This window comes from Lissotriton helveticus, chromosome 3_1 (assembly GCF_964261635.1).
Source record: "Lissotriton helveticus chromosome 3_1, aLisHel1.1, whole genome shotgun sequence".
In the NCBI taxonomy this organism is placed as follows: domain Eukaryota; kingdom Metazoa; phylum Chordata; class Amphibia; order Caudata; family Salamandridae; genus Lissotriton; species Lissotriton helveticus.
The window spans coordinates 541,499,406-541,518,218 of NC_136061.1; the positions used below are offsets into that span (position 1 = coordinate 541,499,406).

General features: G+C 44.7%; 1 protein-coding gene across 2 annotated transcripts in view; it reads right to left on the minus strand.

The window, feature by feature from the left end:
- C3_1H2orf66 (chromosome 3_1 C2orf66 homolog) overlaps positions 1–18,813 on the minus strand; it is a 243,413-nt gene that overhangs the window by 77,739 nt on the left and 146,861 nt on the right. For both annotated transcript variants that reach the window (XM_078683700.1, XM_078683699.1), the window contains exon 2: positions 16,349–16,552. In XM_078683700.1, coding sequence (XP_078539826.1) covers positions 16,370–16,552 — 183 coding nt within the window. In that variant the 3' untranslated portion in view covers positions 16,349–16,369. The remainder of the gene's footprint in view (positions 1–16,348; positions 16,553–18,813) is intronic.

Here is an 18,813-nt window from a genome sequence, read left to right on the forward strand (position 1 = left end):
GTGTGGAATGTGAAAAATCCTACTGAACCGGGCTTTACCTATTTCTCTTTCCCGCATCGGAAATATTCTAAATTGGACTATTTTCTTCTCTCTTCAGATAAGCTCTGTAAAGTTAACATAATGAAATTGCCCAAATATATTTCTGACCATAACCCACTGATTTTAACATGTTTGGTAGATAATGATAATGTTGAAAGGCGGCAAACAAATTGGTCATTCGAGAGAAAGCTTCTTGCAGACGATAGATTTGTTAGACATATAAGGCAATGGACTAAGGAATTTTACGAGATGAATAGGTATAGCGCCTCTCGCAATATAGTTTGGGACACGTTTAAAGCGTCTCTGAGGGGGGAGACAATAAGTTGCTCAGCCAGACTGAGAAAGGAGGATAGGATGAAGGTTGAAACCCTGATCGGGGAGTTGGGTATAGTAGAAACGCAACATATCAGTCTTCAAAGGCAAAGCGATACGAGACGGGGGAACAAGCAGGAAGAGTGTTAGCACTCCGGATTAGGCAGGAAAGATCTAAAAATCTGATCTCCAGCATACAGGAAAATGGGACTGAATATACTGATCCGAAGGAGATTCTGCGAGTCTTCCAGACCTTCTACCAAAAATTATATGATGAAGAGGGTGGGGGGCAGTACAAAGTCCAATCCTTAAAGATGATGGCCCAGAATCAGATGAAAGAAGTAGGGAGATGTTGGAATGTGATTTGACTCTGACCGAGATAAAGACGGCACTTCAGGAACTAGCAGCTGGTAAAGCTGCGGGACCTGATGGGATTCCCCTTGAAGTTTATAAGTGTTTAGAGGAGGAAATTGCCCCAATACTGCTGGATCTATTAAATGGTATAGTGTGCCCAGGGTTAATTCCTGAAACCTGGAAGGAGAAAAATATAGTCATATTTCACAAAAAAGGCAAACCTAAAAACAACACTGTAGGAGGGTCACGGTGCACACCTTCTTTTCTTTACATTCCTGTTATATTTATCCTGTTGTTCTCTCTGTCGCGTGCTGCCCCGGTTACGTGGACAGCCCTGCCACGTTAATTGAATGAACGCACTGTAAGAGGGAGTGATTCCACCCCTCGCCGGGTGCACTGCTTAACTAGGCATCACAAAATATGCCACCAAATTAGTCATTTGTTTTTTCTTCTTTATTTTTCTTCAAAGTAATCAACATTTAGTTTCATTCTTCTTCTTTTTACATGTATTTACTTTTGTCACAAGGAGGAACGCTCTCACTTTGGCTATATTCTAAATGAAGCAGAAATGCTAATCCAAGCTTTATCCTGCGCCACGAAAGCCCATGTGAAATTTGTTCATGTCCATTAGAATTTATATACCCAATGCATTTCGGGCCTTCTTATTCGGCCCTTCGTCAGGGGTTATCTACAATACAAAAATACATGATTCAGTCTGTGTTTTACTCAATGCTATGACACCTCAAATACTAAACAAACATTTCACCAAGCAGAGTTGTTACATAATCTAACGTTTTCCCGCTAACAAATATCGCCTAATGCTACACGTTTTCATGAGTTTACTCTATCCCCTAATCTACCATTCCATCTTTGCTTCCTTCCCAAATGCCAAAGAAACATCCGCACCATCATTCAATCTCCCCTTAACCCCCCTCCTCTCCAGCGCGCCTATTCCCACATACTCCTGTTCCGTTGTGCAATACTCGCTACCCCACTCTAACCTAAAAACAACCCAGGTTCATATCGTCCGATTTCTCTTATTAATACAGACACAAAATTGTATTCTAAGGTTTGGGCGAAAAGGTTGGGGAGGATCATCGGTCGGTTGGTCTCCCCGTGGCAGCATGGGTTCGTGCCAGGTCGAGGTACGACGGACCATATAAGACGTGCTATAGCACTATTCGATGCCCATGCTGCCACGGGTGGGGATATGACCATGATCCTTCTCGATGCTGAGAAAGCATTTGACCGTGTGACCTGGGAATGTCTGTGGGGGATTTTGGCTGGAAGAGGGTTTGGGAAGAGGAGCTTGAAGGCAATCAAGGCAATGTATAGTGACCCGATTGCCAGGGTTATGGTTATGGGTCAAAGCTTGGATAAGATAATATTCAGAAGGGGAACCCGACAAGGGTGCCCCTGCTCCCCGATCTTATTCTCGCTGTATATTGATCCTTTGATCCAAAAAATTCTGCTGTCTGAACAGATCATTCCGGTGACACTTAATGGCCACACTGCCAAACTCCTGGCATACGCGGACGATTTGGCAATTATTACAACGGCCCCCCAACAAGCTATGGTTGAGATATGTCAGCTGGCTAAGGATTTCGGGGCATGGTCAGAATATCGCCTGAATGAGGAAAAAACACAGATTATATGTACGAATAATATTGTCAAGTTGGATCAAAGATATGTGGAATCAGCAGTGTATCTGGGGGTAAGGGTGAATGCTAATGTGAACAAGATTATTGCGGATAATTATCTCCCACTGATAGATTCAATTGAAAGGGAGCTTAAGAGGATAGACGTATTACATCTATCATTGATTGGCAGGGTAAATGTATTGAAAATGACTATGTTTCCCAAGCTGCTCTACCTGTTTCGTGCCATACCATTGCTATTGGAAGAGGGGACAATTAGGAAAATTGAAGCAATATTTATCCGCTTCATCTGGCAGTATGGGAAAGTCAGAAGGTCGATTGCCCGTATGTCTCTACCACTTGAGAGGGGTGGCCTGGCGATGCCTAACATTAGGCTATATCATTGGACATGTTTGTTGGTTCAAATGAATGTACTGTTTCAATATGATTTGGAAACAGTAGAATCCCAGCCTGATATTCAAGTACTCCCCACTATTTTCGAGCTCTTAGTGGGAAGGAAGGCGGTAGGATTGCTGATGTGTGAAGTTGAAAGGAGGTACTACAAGAGAGCAAGATATAAGATTCTGATGGGTGCATGGGGAACTTGGAAGTTGGTAATGAAATTTTTGAATATCCCAAAAGTCCATGCTAATATTGATATATGGAAACCTAACATTTTTGCCCACGTAGGCCAAAACATAAATAGTCGTCTGTGGAGGGAGCAGGGAGCTAGGTGTCTAGGTGATGTTATATTAGGTAATGAGATTCTTGGCTTTAATATACTGCAACAAAAATGTGGGCACCCAACGAGGCAATTAGCTCAAACAATTCGCTCATTTAGGCCTAGGTTATCTCCCTTGTTGAGTTATCCAATTGTAGAATATTTGAAAAAGGGAGGCAGCAAAATTAAAATATGTTATAATAATCTTCTACAGGAGTTGGAGGACGACATGGAAAAGACAGAAACCACCCTAGCTCAAAAAACTGGTGACCCAGATGTGGACCTAGATTTAGCCATAGTACTAAATAAAAAGATTTTTCGTTCTTCAAATCTGAGGGCCCAGCATTACAAGACCCTTTTTAACTTATATTATACCCCATCAAAAATGTTTGCTTGGGGAGTAAGAGATAATGATAGATGCCCTAGGTGTAATACTGGCCCGGCAGATTTACTTCATATGTTTTATAAGTGCCCGAATTTAACACCAATTATTAGGGAGATACAGTTATTTCTGGAGGGGCTGCTAGAACAAAACATCGTTCTATCCCCTACCGTGGTTTTAATGGGCACGGATAGTAAACTGAAGGCAAAAGGTGCGGTGGAAGCCCTGGTTTTTATATCTGTGGCTATATTGCGTTTATTAATTACCGCTGGATGGAAAGATACCTTCGCACCTACTTTCCAACAGTGGTTAACAAGGCTCTTAGGAATGCATAACATAGAGGAGTGCCTGTATGATTTTAAGGGTAAGAAAACTCGTGAATTGGGCAGAAACATATGGGCACCGGTCAGAAAATGGAGGGAATCTAGGCACTGAAAAAATAAGATGAACTGTGTATAAGATTCGACGGTTCTCATGCCTATCCATGCCTACTCTAGTGTATGTTTTAATCTTGTATGTTTCTTTTTTAGTCACATTGTTTTTCTACTGCTTTTACCTTCTATTTATTGTTGTTGATGTACTTATTTATTCTGATTGTGTAATGAATTGATATATGTAAAGACTTCTTTTTTACCTCAAATACCTGTTACATCTCAATAAAAATAATAAAAATATAAAAAAAGAGACTGACCAAAGACCTTAAGCTTACCCTAGCCCCAAACTGGGGCAAGATCATCAACAGCTCTTTGAGCGAGGGATCCATTCCAGATTGCCTCAAAATATGCTCAGACTGTTCCCATGAGGCACAGGGTCAGAGCTGATTTGCATATAGCCAGTGTCTAACCCAGGGTGGTGTGGAGTGCAAAAAAACGATGGATTTAGGCCCAGATCCTTGTACTGGGATGAATGTATGACATTGTTCTACATTCTGTCCATCAACTGTGTTTTTTGCAATTTTCACCCCGAGTGGGCTGGGTATGCTCAGACGTGAATCCCAGGCTCTCCACACCACTGGAGTCAAGCTATCCAGGCTTATGAAGGCTGATAGCCAGAAACCGGTCCTTGGATGCTTGATTCCGGTCTGGGAAAGACATGGCTTGGTAGTTCGGACTGGACTGTTCCCATGAGGCACAGGGTCAAAGCTGATTTGCATATAGCCAGTGTCTAACCCAGGGTGGTGTGGAGTGCAAAAAAACGATTGATTTAGGCCCAGATCCTTGTACTGGGATGAATGTATGACATTCTGTCCATCAACTGTGTTTTTTGCAATTTTCACCCCGAGTGGGCTGGGTATGCTCAGACGTGAGTCCCAGGCTCTCCACACCACTGGAGTCAAGCTATCCAGGCGGAGAAGGCTGATAGCCAGAAACCGGGCCCTTGGATGCTTGATTCTGGTCTGGGAAAGACATGGCTTGGTAGTTCGGACTGGACTGTTCCCATGAGGCACAGGGTCAGAGCTGATTTGCATATAGCCAGTGTCTAACCCAGGGTGGTGTGGAGTGCAAAAAACGATGGATTTAGGCCCAGATCCTTGTACTGGGATGAATGTATGACATTGTTCTACATTCTGTCCATCAACTGTGTTTTTTGCAATTTTCACCCCGAGTGGGCTGGGTATGCTCAGACGTGAGTCCCAGGCTCTTCACACCACTGGAGTCAAGCTATCCAGGCTGATGAAGGCTGATAGCCAGAAACCGGTCCTTGGATGCTTGATTCCGGTCTGGGAAAGACATGGCTTGGTAGTTCGGACTGGACTGTTCCCATGATGCACAGGGTCAGAGCTGATTTGCATATAGCCAGTGTCTAACCCAGGGTGGTGTGGAGTGCAACAAAAACGATGGATTTAGGCCCAGATCCTTGTACTGGGATGAATGTATGACATTGTTCTACATTCTGTCCATCAACTGTGTTTTTTGCAATTTTCACCCCGAGTGGGCTGGGTATGCTCAGACGTGAATCCCAGGCTCTCCACACCACTGGAGTCAAGCTATCCAGGCTTATGAAGGCTGATAGCCAGAAACCGGTCCTTGGATGCTTGATTCCGGTCTGGGAAAGACATGGCTTGGTAGTTCGGACTGGACTGTTCCCATGAGGCACAGGGTCAAAGCTGATTTGCATATAGCCAGTGTCTAACCCAGGGTGGTGTGGAGTGCAAAAAAACGATGGATTTAGGCCCAGATCCTTGTACTGGGATGAATGTATGACATTGTTCTACATTCTGTCCATCAATAGTGTTTTTTTTGCAATTTTCACCCCGAGTGGGCTGGGTATGCTCAGACGTGAGTCCCAGGCTCTCCACACCACTGGAGTCAAGCTATCCAGGCTGATGAAAGCTGATAGCCAGAAACCGGTTCTTGGATGCTTGATTCCAGTCTGGGAAAGACATGGCTTGGTAGTTCGAACTGGACTGTTCCCATGAGGCACAGGGTCAGAGCTGATTTGCATATAGCCAGTATCTAACCCAGGGTGGTGTGGAGTGCAAAAAAAGGATGGATTTAGGCCCAGATCCTTGTACTGGGATGAATGTATGACATTGTTATACATTCTGTCCATCAACTGTGTTTTTTTCAAAATAGGACAAGTCACGCCACTTCTAAACAAGCATTGGAAATGCAATAGGTCTCGCATTAGGAAAGTTTTAGTTATTGGTCTTATAAATGACTTTTTTTTTTATTTATGTGTTCTTTTTTAAAATATCTAAATTAATAGCTTTGTCATTTACAATGCCAATAGTTTTAACTTTCGCAAATGTGACACCTATAACAGTGGGGAATAAAGCAATGCAAGAAAGTGAGAACAACAAAAGAAAGGAGACTGGGAGAAAGGGAAGAGAGAGAAAGAGGAATAGTGAGAGATAGGCAAAAAGAGAACTGGAGAGTGAGAATAAGGATGTAGGGGCAGGTGCAAAGGAGAGAAGTAAAGAGAGGTACACAAGAGAGTGAAGACAGTGCGGACACTAGTGAAAGAGAAAGTAAAATAAAAACGGAACACGATGTGGAAGGTATGGGAAACACCGAGCCTAAAAATAAATGGGGGCACGGAAAAGGAGAAAAAAGACTTATCAAGAACAATCCATAGGGTGCCTCTATGTCACCTTGACAGCATGCTTCCTGTATGCAAATGCCATCTAACATATCAGCGCATTCTGGAAGATGTAGTCTTTCCTTGGTTGAAAGGAAACCATAGGATTTAACGAACCTTGTAATGATGCCACCTAAAAAGAAAAGGCCAGGGCTGCGACAACGTTGGCCCCTTGGCGTGTTGCTATCCGGGCACCCTAAACATACCTGCACTGAGTCATGCGTGTAGAACTGGAGGCAGGCGGTGCTCTTTGATGCAAGGCATGCGATAAAAAAAATAAGGCTGTGGTTTGGAATGCCAATAAAGTTTATCAAAATGGATCAATTTGTTTGCTTTGGAATTCCCAAAAGTCGACGTAATGCATCCCTCGCTTCAAAGAAAAGTGCACTCGCAGTGGGAGAGCTGAGGGACTCACAATAAAATACAGCGTGCCAAATTATAATAAATAACAAGACGGAGGGAAGGCAGAGAAGGGGAGGGGGGAGGAGCGCCTGGAGAACAGGAAGACAGAAACGACTGCGAGGCTCCGGGTAAGAGAGGAACGAACCGCTTGTTGTATGCGTCTGTTTTGCCTGCATTTGGAAAAAAGTCCGATACTGAGTGCCTGGAAGCGAGTAATAGCGCCCCGTATAACAGTGTACCAACACTGCCTATTTTCTCTCACTTAAAAACTGAATGTGTTACCAACGACATAAAGAAAAAACGTGCCAAATTGAATAAACAGTGCACTCACAGTGGGAGAGCTGAGGGACTCACAATAAGATACAGCGTGCCAAATTATAATAAATAACAAGACGGAGGGAAGGCAGAGAAGGGGAGGGGGAGGAGAAATGTGACACGGCGGGCAGGGGAGGGGGCGGAGCGGGGAGAGCGGCGATGAGGGTGTGAAGCAGCAGGGGCCTTTAAAGTGAAGCTTGCGCATTGACCTAAAAGCGCACGGGCACAGCACCAAATCGCCAGTTGGGATACTAGTTGGGTAAAGTCTGTTTAAGTCGCTATAGTCTCGCTCTGCTCAATGCGCATGCGCATTGAGAGGCGAGACCTAAAAAACCTGGCCTTGACCCCAAGGACATGAACAACTTCAGACCGGTTTTGAACCTCCCTCTCTTATCCAAAAGTCTTGAAAGATGTGTGCTATCAAAGTTAACCCAACACCTAGAGAACACTAATCTACTTGACCCACAACAATCAGGGTTCAGAAAGGGCTGCAGCACTGAAACCGCAATCCTAAATGTCCTGGATGATCTGCACATGTCACTCGACTCCAACCAATGCAGCCTTCTCATCCTCTTAGACCTCTCGGCTGCGTTCGACACAGTTGATCATACCCTGCTACTCAATGTCCTCCAGGAGAGAGCTGGCATTGAAAAGAAGGTTCTAAAATGGTTCTCCTCCTTTCTCAACAACCGCACACAAAGAATAAAAATCAACAGCTTTGAATCGGACCCCCTCCACATTAGTAGAAGGAGTTCCACAAGGGTCAGTACTCTCCCCACAACTTTTCAACATCTACATGGAACCCCTCACCTCACTTCTAAGGAACGCCAACATCCCCTTCCACCTCTACGCAGACGACACACAACTCTATCTGGAAACCACATTGATTGCAGACATTCACAGACTGAACGGTACACTCATGGCGGTCCAACATGGCTCTCACCCAACCACCTCAAACTCAATGAAGAGAAAACAGAGGTGCTCCTCCTCTAGAATAGAGATGAAACCCCCCAAATAGTAGAATGGCTCAAAGCCTTAAACGCCTTTAATGATACTCTTGACCCAACAGACTCTGTAAAATCCCTAGGGATTACTCTCGACCCCAAACTGGACATGAAAAAACACATCTCAAAAACCGCCAAAAGTGCGTTACTTAACCTGAAACTTCTCTACAAAATAAAACCCTTCCTCCCCCGAATGATCTGAAACAGGCCACTGAGGCACTGGTGCTCTCCAGAATTGACTATGGCATTGCAGCTCTGACTGGAACAGCCAAATCTCACCTGGGACCTCTTACCACTACCCTCAACGTCGCAGCAAGAATGGTCACAGGAACAAAGAAATTTGAGCACATCTCACCGGCACTCAAGGAACTGAAGTGGCTCCCTATAGACGAACGAGCCAGCTTTCGTACAGCTTGCCTCACACACAAAGCCCTGCACACAGACAAACCAGAATATCTGGCCGCCAAACTCAAAAGAGACGGTCAGTCTAGGAACCTCAGAAGTTCCAACAAGCTCCTACTCATCCCTCTGAAATCACGGAAACACAAAACCTCAAATAAATCCTTTGCGGGAAATGCTCCCAGGATCTGGATCTCCATCCCCCCCCATATCAGAATGACCGCCTCCTTCCCGAAATTCAAGACTCTACTCAAAGCCCTCTTCATCGAGTGCTCTGGAGCGTAACGAGAAACTCACATTTGTCTGTGATTGACCGCTATCTCTTTGATCCTAGAGCCGGATGAATCGGTCTTGATCTTCGCCCTGTACTGCGCTCAAGTTGATGTTGTGCAGACTTTTACTTCCGGCTTGTGTTCTTTGTTCTTGTTTATCGTCCACATTTTCCTTTTGATGCAGATACAATGTCGGGGAGCCCAAATCTCTCTGTAGTTTCTGCCAGGCCCAACTCGTGGTGGAGACTGCCTGAATGTCATGCGGGTCTCGTGGGAAACTAATTAATGGGTCTAAATTAGTATGCAGGTCTCCAACATATAAAATAACATCATCTGCGTACAGGAACACCAGGAGAGGCCCAGTGTTAAACTGGATTCCTCTATGCATGTGTAGTTCTTGAAACTGTCGAACTAGTGGGGCCATGTCTCATATGAATAGAAGTGGCGATAGGGGGTAGCACTGTCTGGTTCCTCGTGTTAACGAGAAGGGGTGATATATTGTACCATTTATGCGGATCCTGGCAGGGGCAGTGTATAGGAAGGATGTGAGATCAATAAATCACCTAGGCATGCCCATCCTACACATTACTGATAATAAAAATGGCCACTCCAAGGAGTCAAAGGCTTTCTCTGTATCTAATAGGACCGCCGCTGGAGGGACTGATGGATTAATTCTGTGTATTACTGCAAACAGCGCACGCAAATTCAAGGAAGTAGATCTATGTGGTACAAAGTCGGATTGAACTGGGGAGATTATTTTGTCCATTAAGAGGAAAAGTCACAGAGCGATCGTTTTTACTAATATTTTATAATCAAGGTTTAGCAATGACAATGGCCTGTAGGACAAGCACAACAAGGGATCCTTACCAGGCTTGGGCAGCAGGACAATCACTGCTTCTCTGAGAGTGGGGGTTAGCTGTTTATGTTCTAGAGCCTCGTTATAGACCTCAAGGAGTAATGGGGCCAATATATCTTTATACGTTTTGTAGAATTCACCAGTAAAGCCATCAAGGCGAGGCGCAGTTGAGCCATGAAGTGCCTCAATTGCACTGATGATTTCATCAGTAGAAAGTGGTTCAGACAAAAACTTCTGCATATATTTTTCCAAGTATACCAATGCAATTTCTGAAAAGTAATTATCTTGTTCAGCCGGGTTGTGTACAATTTTGGACGTATACTATTATTCATAATATGTAAGGAATGCATCGCTTATCTCAGCTGTACCCGTTAAGAGGGCATCGAATTCTGTCTTTAACTTAGTGATGTATGATTTGGCGTATGGCGGCCTCAATAGTCGTGATAGAATACGACCCGGTCTCTCACCTTCGCCATATCTTCACGCCATGGCGTATTTGGATAAAAAGTGAGTTTCCATGTCGGCAGCTTTGCGAATTTCAGCAAGTAACGCCAATTGGCATTTCTGGACCTCCATACTTGGGGAGAGTAAATGTGCAGTGTCAGTTTCATTGAGTTTGAATCCTGGCTAAGATCCTTCTGAGGTCTTTCAGCATGCTTGGCAATGGTGACTCCCCTAATGTAGGCCTGAAAGGCCTCCCAGAGTACAGCCCATGTGTCCACAGACCCCATATTTAATTAAAAATACTCTTCAATTCCCTCCCTGATTTCAGAGTGAAACAAATCATCATTTAGCGCCTTGTGCGGGAATCTCCACTGCCGTTCCTGACCTTCCAGTCTGGGAATGCAAAGTGTGAGTATCACAGGAGAGTGGTCTGAATATGTCCTGCCGGAGGAGAATTACTGTAGATTTAACATGTTGATATTGTAGGGGAGGTTAGCCAGTAATCTATGCGGGTCCACGTGTCGTGTTGGACCGAGTAATGTGTATAACCAGGGACGATAGGGTTGCGCTTTCTCCAAATGTCCGAAAGTGGCAGTTTATCACATGGACAGCAGAGCACGCCGAGCTCGTGGCTTGGGGTCTGTTGAAGTGGAAGAACAATCTAATGTCTGGTGTATAAGTATATTAAAATCTCCCCCCCATTAAAAGTCTGGGCTGTCTACTTTGGTGCATATAGGCAACAACAAAGTAACAACTTGTCCCATCAATTTGCCCACAACAATGGTGCAGCGGCCTTCGCTATCCGAGTGGCTCCTATGTAGTGAAAAGGGGAGTCTCTTGTGCATCAAAATCGCAGTGCCCCTAGCATATGTGCTATAATTCGGAAAAAACAGTGCGGTCCCCAGTTGGCTGCAAAATGTGTAACATCAGACATAGGAAGGTGCATCTCCTGCAAGAAGGCTATATCTATGTTGTGTCTTTGCAGGTAGTGCATAACTTGTTTTCCTTTCCTGGGGTTGTTTAGCCCCCTAACGTTCCATGTGATCACGGACAGATCGGAGAAACCTTGGGCTTAAGGTACGTTGTCATCGAATCTATGAAACAACATCTTAAGTGTGGAGTACACGGCAAGCAACATCTGAAACTTATTCAAACTACTGGTAGTCCAGCTATAATAAACAGTTTGTGAACAATTCCCCACCCATCCTCACATCGCAATGCGCAAGGAACCACCCCATATGATCTATCACCTAATGCATCATGTAAGCATCCCAGCCAAAACAGTGGACATTCAATACAATAGATTACAATCTGTGGTTTTTCAAAATTACTAAAGCAGATGGGGGGGAGGCAACGCTCCGGCAGATCCTGGCTATGCAAACCAATGTTAAACTATAGTAGTTATTCTGTCTCAACTGATCTCAGAACAACTTAGGCGCTTATACCATTGTTAGACTTGGTCGGCTAGTGTGTTACTCATGAGAAAAAAGGTTTACGCTTGCTACTGAACCACTGTGAGGTGGGGAAGAGCACATGGCTTCATCTCTTTGTTGACTACTAGATTGTTTGTAAGATCTGCAAAATTCTTGTGCATCTGAAGGAGTGTCAAAGATACAGGGTCTCCCATTGATGTCTACCCTTAGTCTGGCGGGGTAAAGCATTCCACACCGAAGGCTCAAGTTTTGTAGCGTAGCTTTAACACCAGAGTACTTGCAGCGAGCTTCCTGAACCATAGCCGTAAAGTCTGGGTAAAGAGCGATTGTGGAGCCCTGCCAGGACAGTTCTCCACGTTCCCTGGCTAATCGAAGGGGCGAGTCTCGGTCGCGAAAGTTCATAATGCATGAGGTGATGGGCTGCGGCGGGCAACCAGGGTTAGGGCGATGGCCAGGCGAGCGTTGGGCATGTTCCACCACAAACCAAAGATGTCCAGGAGCAGTGTTCCCAGAAATAGATCTATCAGTCCAGTATTTGTTGACTCCGGCACACCAAGAATGGGAAGATTGTTGTGGTGGCTGTGGGCTTCCAAATCTTCATTCTTGATTGCTACCTCCTTTAGTATTTTCTCCATGCGTTCAAGTCTTTTAGTGGAATGGGCCGCTAATACTTGTACTTTGGTAGAAATACAAACATTTGCCTACATGGCTTGGCAATAGGTTAAATGCAGCTTGTTTACTTATTAATTATTATCACAATTTTTTGTTATGTATTTAGCCAAAAGATTATTTGACTTCATACCGCTATACTTTGTTATTATTATTATATATTATTTTGTGTGTTTTGTAATGCATTTTTCTTGACTATGTTATTGAACAGATAGCTGCAAAACATACTGACCCAGGACAGTAAGCCAGGTGGGCATAATTTTCAACTTCTTTAGAAATTAATCTTATTATGTCAAACATAATTTTCTAAATGAAAGTAACGCTGAACTTTTCCAGGCTTGTACATAAAACATGGCAGATTTTTAAAAGTTTGTGATTGACCCCTAAATTCTTTTAACTTTGATACCCACTTTGACAGTGCATAGCAGTAATCAAGAATAATCCACAACCTGTGCTTATTTCCCTTTTTGTGCAGAATGTCAAAAGTGCTTAGATGGTGAGGTACAGACAATATCACTGTTCACAAGCATTCTTAATAACTGATAAAATAGGATGGTGTCTTCAGCTCATACATTTTAACTAAGCATGGGCGCAAAATCCGTTCCGCTCGCGGATTTTGCGGATTTTTGGCAAATTTGCGATCCGCGAATTCCCGCGAATTTGCCGAAAATCTGAGCAGAACGGATCCGGGGGGCAAAAGTTCAAGCTTCAAGCTTGTAACTATTTTAGAACGGCGCCGGCAAGCTGCCAGCACCATTCTAAAATAGTTACTAAGTTAGCTTCAACAGGAAGCACTAATAGATAAAATGCAGGTGCTCGAGCACCTGCTTTATTTTATCTATTAGTGCTTCCTGATGAAGCTAACTTAGTAACTATTTTACAATGGCGCTGGCAGCTTGCCGGCGCCATTCTAAAATAAAACAGGAGTGGGGCAGAGGGCAGAAGGTCACAGAGTGGGGCAGAGGGCAGAAGGGCACAGCACCGAGTGGGGCAAGGGGCACAAGAATGAGTGGGGCAAGGGGCACAAGGGCACAACAACGAGTGGGGCAAGGGGCACAAGGGCACAACAACGAGTGGGGCAAGGGGCACAAGGGCACAACAACGATTGGGGCAGAGGGCAGAATGGCACAACAACGAGTGGGGCAAGGGGCACAAGGGCACAACAACGATTGGGGCAGAGGGCAGAATGGCACAAAAACGAGTGGGGCAGAGGGCAGGATGGCACAAAAATGAGTGGGGCAGAGGGCAGAATGGCACAAAAACGAGTGGGGCAAGGGGCACAAGGGCACAACAACGACTGGGGCAAAGGGCAGAATGGCACAAAAACGAGTGGGGCAAGGGGCACAAGGGCACAACAATGATTGGGGCAGAGGGCAGAATGGCACAAAAACTAGTAGGGCAAGGGCCACAAGGGCACAACAACGAGTGGGGCAAAGGGCAGAATGGCACAAAAACGAGTGGGGCAAGGGGTACAAGGGCACAAAAACGAGTGGGGCAGAGGGCAGAATGGCACAAAAACGAGTGGGGCAAAGGGCAGAATGGCACAAAAACGAGTGGGGCAAGGGGCACAAGGGCACAACAACGAGTGGGGTAAGGGGCACAAGGGCACAACAGCGATTGGGGCAGAGGGCAGAATGGCACAAAAACGAGTAGGGCAAGGGGCACAAGGGCACAAAAACGAGTGGGGCAGAGGGCAGAATGGCACAAAAACGAGTGGGGCAAGGGGTACAAGGGCACAAAAACGAGTGGGGCAGAGGGCAGAATGGCACAAAAACGAGTGGGGCAAAGGGCAGAATGGCACAAAAACGAGTGGGGCAAGGGGCACAAGGGCACAACAACGAGTGGGGCAAGGGGCACAAGGGCACAACAACGAGTGGGGCAAAGGGCAGAATGGCGCAAAAACGAGTGGGGCAAGGGGCACAAGGGCACAACAACGAGTGGGGCAAGGGGCACAAGGGCACAACAACGATTGGGGCAGAGGGCAGAATGGCACAAAAACGAGTAGGGCAAGGGGCACAAGGGCACAACAACGAGTGGGGCAAAGGGCAGAATGGCACAAAAACGAGTGGGGCAAGGGGCACAAGGGCACAACAACGAGTGGGGCAAGGGGCACAACAGCGATTGGGGCAGAGGGCAGAATGGCACAAAAACGAGTAGGGCAAGGGGCACAAGGGCACAAAAACGAGTGGGGCAGAGGGCAGAATGGCACAAAAACGAGTGGGGCAAAGGGCAGAATGGCACAAAAACGAGTGGGGCAAGGGGCACAAGGGCACAAAAACGAGTGGGGCAGAGGGCAGAATGGCACAAAAACAAGTGGGGCAAAGGGCAGAATGGCACAAAAACGAGTGGGGCAAGGGGCACAAGGGCACAACAACGAGTGGGGCAAGGGGCACAAGGGCACAACAACGATTGGGGCAGAGGGCAGAATGGTGCAAAAACGAGTAGGGCAAGGGGCACAAGGGCACAAAAACGAGTGGGGCGGAGGGCAGAATGGCACAACAACGAGTGGGGCAAGGGGCACAAGGACACAACAACGATTGGGGCAGAGGGCAGAATGGCACAAAAACAAGTGGGGCAAGGGGCAGAAGGGCACAAAAAAAAACGAGAGGGTGGCAGTGATGAACCAGAGAGCGCATCGCGGTCTCGCACAAAAAAAACCCCGCGAACACGCAAAGCACCCCGCGAACACGCCAAGAGCCCCGCGAACACAAAAAAATCCGCGAATTTTGCAGATGGCGAGTTCGCAAATCCGCAAATTCGCGGATCGCAAATTCGCAAAATTCGCCCATGCTTAATTTTAACCATCCTCTGGTTATAAAGGATTACATGATGAAAGGTTGAGGCATTTGCTACAGTCGCAAGTGTTGCCCATTAGGTAAAGGAAAGGTTTATAAGAGATATTTTGTGCGTTAACTCACATCTGGAGTGACTCCCAAAGCAGACTGCGTGACCACACCTGCAGTAGCAGACCACAGCCAACCTGACAACTTCTTCACTAGACTGAAATCTCAGCTAGAAACCACAATGCTGTGGCTTGGGTTATGAGTATCCTGGAGGAATAGGTACACCAGGAAACAATCCAACACTCCAGCGTTCAGAATTTAATAGGTACAATAAATATCACCACTACCAGGTGTTGAGTTGTTTGCACAGGGATCGAGAGTTAACCAAAAACTAAGTAATCGAGGCCAAAACCGTGAGAAAGCTCTTGGCAGACCTGTCATCAGAAGGGTGAAACACTTGTTGGCTGAAGCTACTGATTTCAATAAGCAACAGAATATAGGGCCAGATGTATCAAGATTACATTTTGCGAGTCTATAATAGCGAATTTCACCGATTCATTCATTCATTATTGATGTTAGGGACTCGCCGAAGGGAGGCGTTCAGTCTGCCCCTTACTTTGCTATGACAAAATTAAAAAATAATATGCATGAGTTGTACAGTCATAAGCACCGTGTTATTGTAGAAAAACCGTGCAAAATATATTGGATTCCCTAACACCTTATATCCGTATGAAAGCACACTGTACAAAAAATAAATAAGTGCTCTTTTTTCAGTTCTAAAATGCAAAGAGTAATATAATCATGGTTCAAAAATATTTTTTGTTAAATGTGGCAGTTCGGGAGACAAAATATAAAAAAATATTTTTCAAGTGATTCTCCACCATAACCAATTTTCTAAGAAAAAACAGTAAAACACAAGACCTAAACCAAAATAAATATTTGCTAAGCGCTAAAAAAAAAAGAGACCACCTTTTGAACCAACATTTTAAAGGGCACATCATTCCTTCCACACAATATCTATTTGACTTACTTATACAACTGAGAATATAGTGCTGCAAAAATATTTGCTCAAAACGTGTGCCATTCCAAGCCAAATACATGGTTGCCTTCTGGGGCTGCAGACGGTAGGTCATGCACTAGCATCAGCGGTGTTTAATGCGTGGTGGATATGCTGCTGGTATTATGAAGTGCCTGACTCAGACATAAAGGACGGACCAGGGTGTTCAGAGATAGCAAGACTCTTACTTTGTTCAGCGGCGTCTGCTTTCAACCTTTGAGGTATTTCGGCGAAGGATGTTTCTGTCTTGCATAGTCTGCAAACGCAGATGCGACTGGGTCAGAGTAGAAAGTCACTGACATCGGCCTTCCGTTATCCAGCGAGAAACTATTGGGGGATTTTTCAGCATCAACGCCCCGTCCTGAAAAATAGGCCTGGAGAGTCCTGAAAAACTAAGGACAAAGAAAGATAACCTTTAGAGCAGAGACAGCAATTTAGAATTATGTAACTTTGGAGATGTTTGGTGATCTTTTCTAAAAACAATCGGAATATCGCTATATGACCACGCTACTCTTACATGTGAAAACAAACATAACACAACGTGTATTTGTAAAGAGCACGTTCACCCGTGGCCATCTTGGCGCTGAATAACAGATGTTTATTGTTACCCAACTCCATGGTACTAATTTAATCAACCTCAAAAGGATGAAAGGCTGAGTGGACCGGCCAAGATTTGAACCTGTGTCTGTGAGTTCAAACACAGGCTCCTACAGTGGAGGTATTAGTCCACTGAGCCACCAGACCTAGAAAGAACATATTGTATCTACTATGCTTGATACTAGAGTTCACTCTATTAACAACATTCCCATTTTTGGCAAGTAAGGGAAAAGGAGAGAAACACAGTTTACGAACACCTCCCTTCTGACCACAACTGTTTCATTGTGTGAGGAGCACCATGAAATATATCTTTATGTGCACACTTCGTGTAATGAAGTGAGTATATCCTTTATTTTTCATATCCCAGTTATGTTTTAGAAACAATCTTCAGTTGTGTCCATACATCCACCCATGTGCCTTTAGAAGCACCTCTTTCCATTAAGTCCCTGCAGAGAAGTTTTTTACATTACTGCCAGGACGCAATGTAAGATTCAAAAGAAGTTAAATGCTTCTCATTTTTCTGCAAGTATCAAATTGTAATAACTCCGGCTCTGTGGACATCTCTGCCATACCATGAATTTGCACAAATGATGAAACCAAAAATTCTCAACACAGAGCAGGAATCGTTATTTCTACCCTGTTTAATTACATTATATATGTACAAGGCCTATTGACAAAGAAAGTAGAAAAGGAGCTCTCAGAGTTTTAAATTTATGTCTAAGAGTAGTTTGACTACTTTCTGCGATTCATGAATTTCGAAGCATGCCAAGCTGTGCCTGGCACGGGTTTCCAATGCAGATTCCATTGACATATAGTCCAACATTCCCGATTCTGGCGTAAAGCTTCAGAGTTTTAAATCTTATTTATTTATTTATTTTAAATTTTATATAGCGCGCAGTTACCCTTGGGCATCCCAGCGCTTTTCCAGACACCATCAGATGATAAAAACGGCAAGATTAGTACAGTCAAGCAGGAAACAAGTGAGTTTTAAGACATTTGCGGAATCGCAAAGTGCAAGTCTCGGCACGCAATTCAAAAGGGAGCGAGTTCCACAGCTTCGCTGTGTTAACTGAAAATCTTCTCCCGCCGGTACGGGCCCTTTTAACTCTGGGGACTAAGAGAAAGTGTTTTTGATCAGAGCGCAGCGTTCTGCTCGCTTTATATGGGACCACTAAATTCCTCAGTATTGGGGGGCCCTTCCCCAAGAGGATTTTGTGGGCTGTACAAAGTGCTTTAAATTTGACTCTTTCCCGCACTGGCAACCAGTGCAACGCCTTTAGAGCAGGTCTGGCAGACTGTGTCCTGGGAATGCCCATGAGCACTAAAACACACGGAAGGTACAGAAGGTCTCAGAAATACAGAGGGAGAGAGAAGAAAATAGCAAATCTCTCTATTGGGACCTAATAGTGTCCTCTTTACATGCCCAGAATACACAGTTAATCTGGAAACAGCCAAGAAAACAAAAACAAGAGAAGATACACAAGGAGAGGAAAAAGATACCCATCAGCCCACTCATAAGTGGAATCTCGTCATCTGGGTATATGTTGGTAAATGGTGTCCTCTAGGGTCTGCCTTGGAAACAATCCATAGGACTGCCTAGTGATGGACCCAGAACATTTCACCAACAGATGACAGTATATGAGCGGGAGGGGTTGAGGTTGCAGTGCTCAAAGAAAAGGAAGAAGAAAAGGAAAATAATCCAAGTGATTCTAAAAATACCTACGATGATGTCATGAAATACTTTATTAGGGCTGACCATCAAAGTGGTATGGTTAAAAACAGTATGCTGATAGCATGTAAGGAATTGCTACCCACCAATGTTGTTATTCGGTCAACATGTTTCAGCCTCAAGGGCTTTCGTCAGGACCTATGGTGCTACTGCAACACTTACTTAAGTGATGTGAAAGTGGGATCTACATCTGCTTTCCAAACTGAAAAGAGTGTATCTTCTCCTGCATAGACACAATACAAAAGACAGAAACAGAGACATGGACAAATTATGTCAACAAAAAGAAATGCACAGACTGCAAACTCTCGTTTCTATGGTCTTTATAAT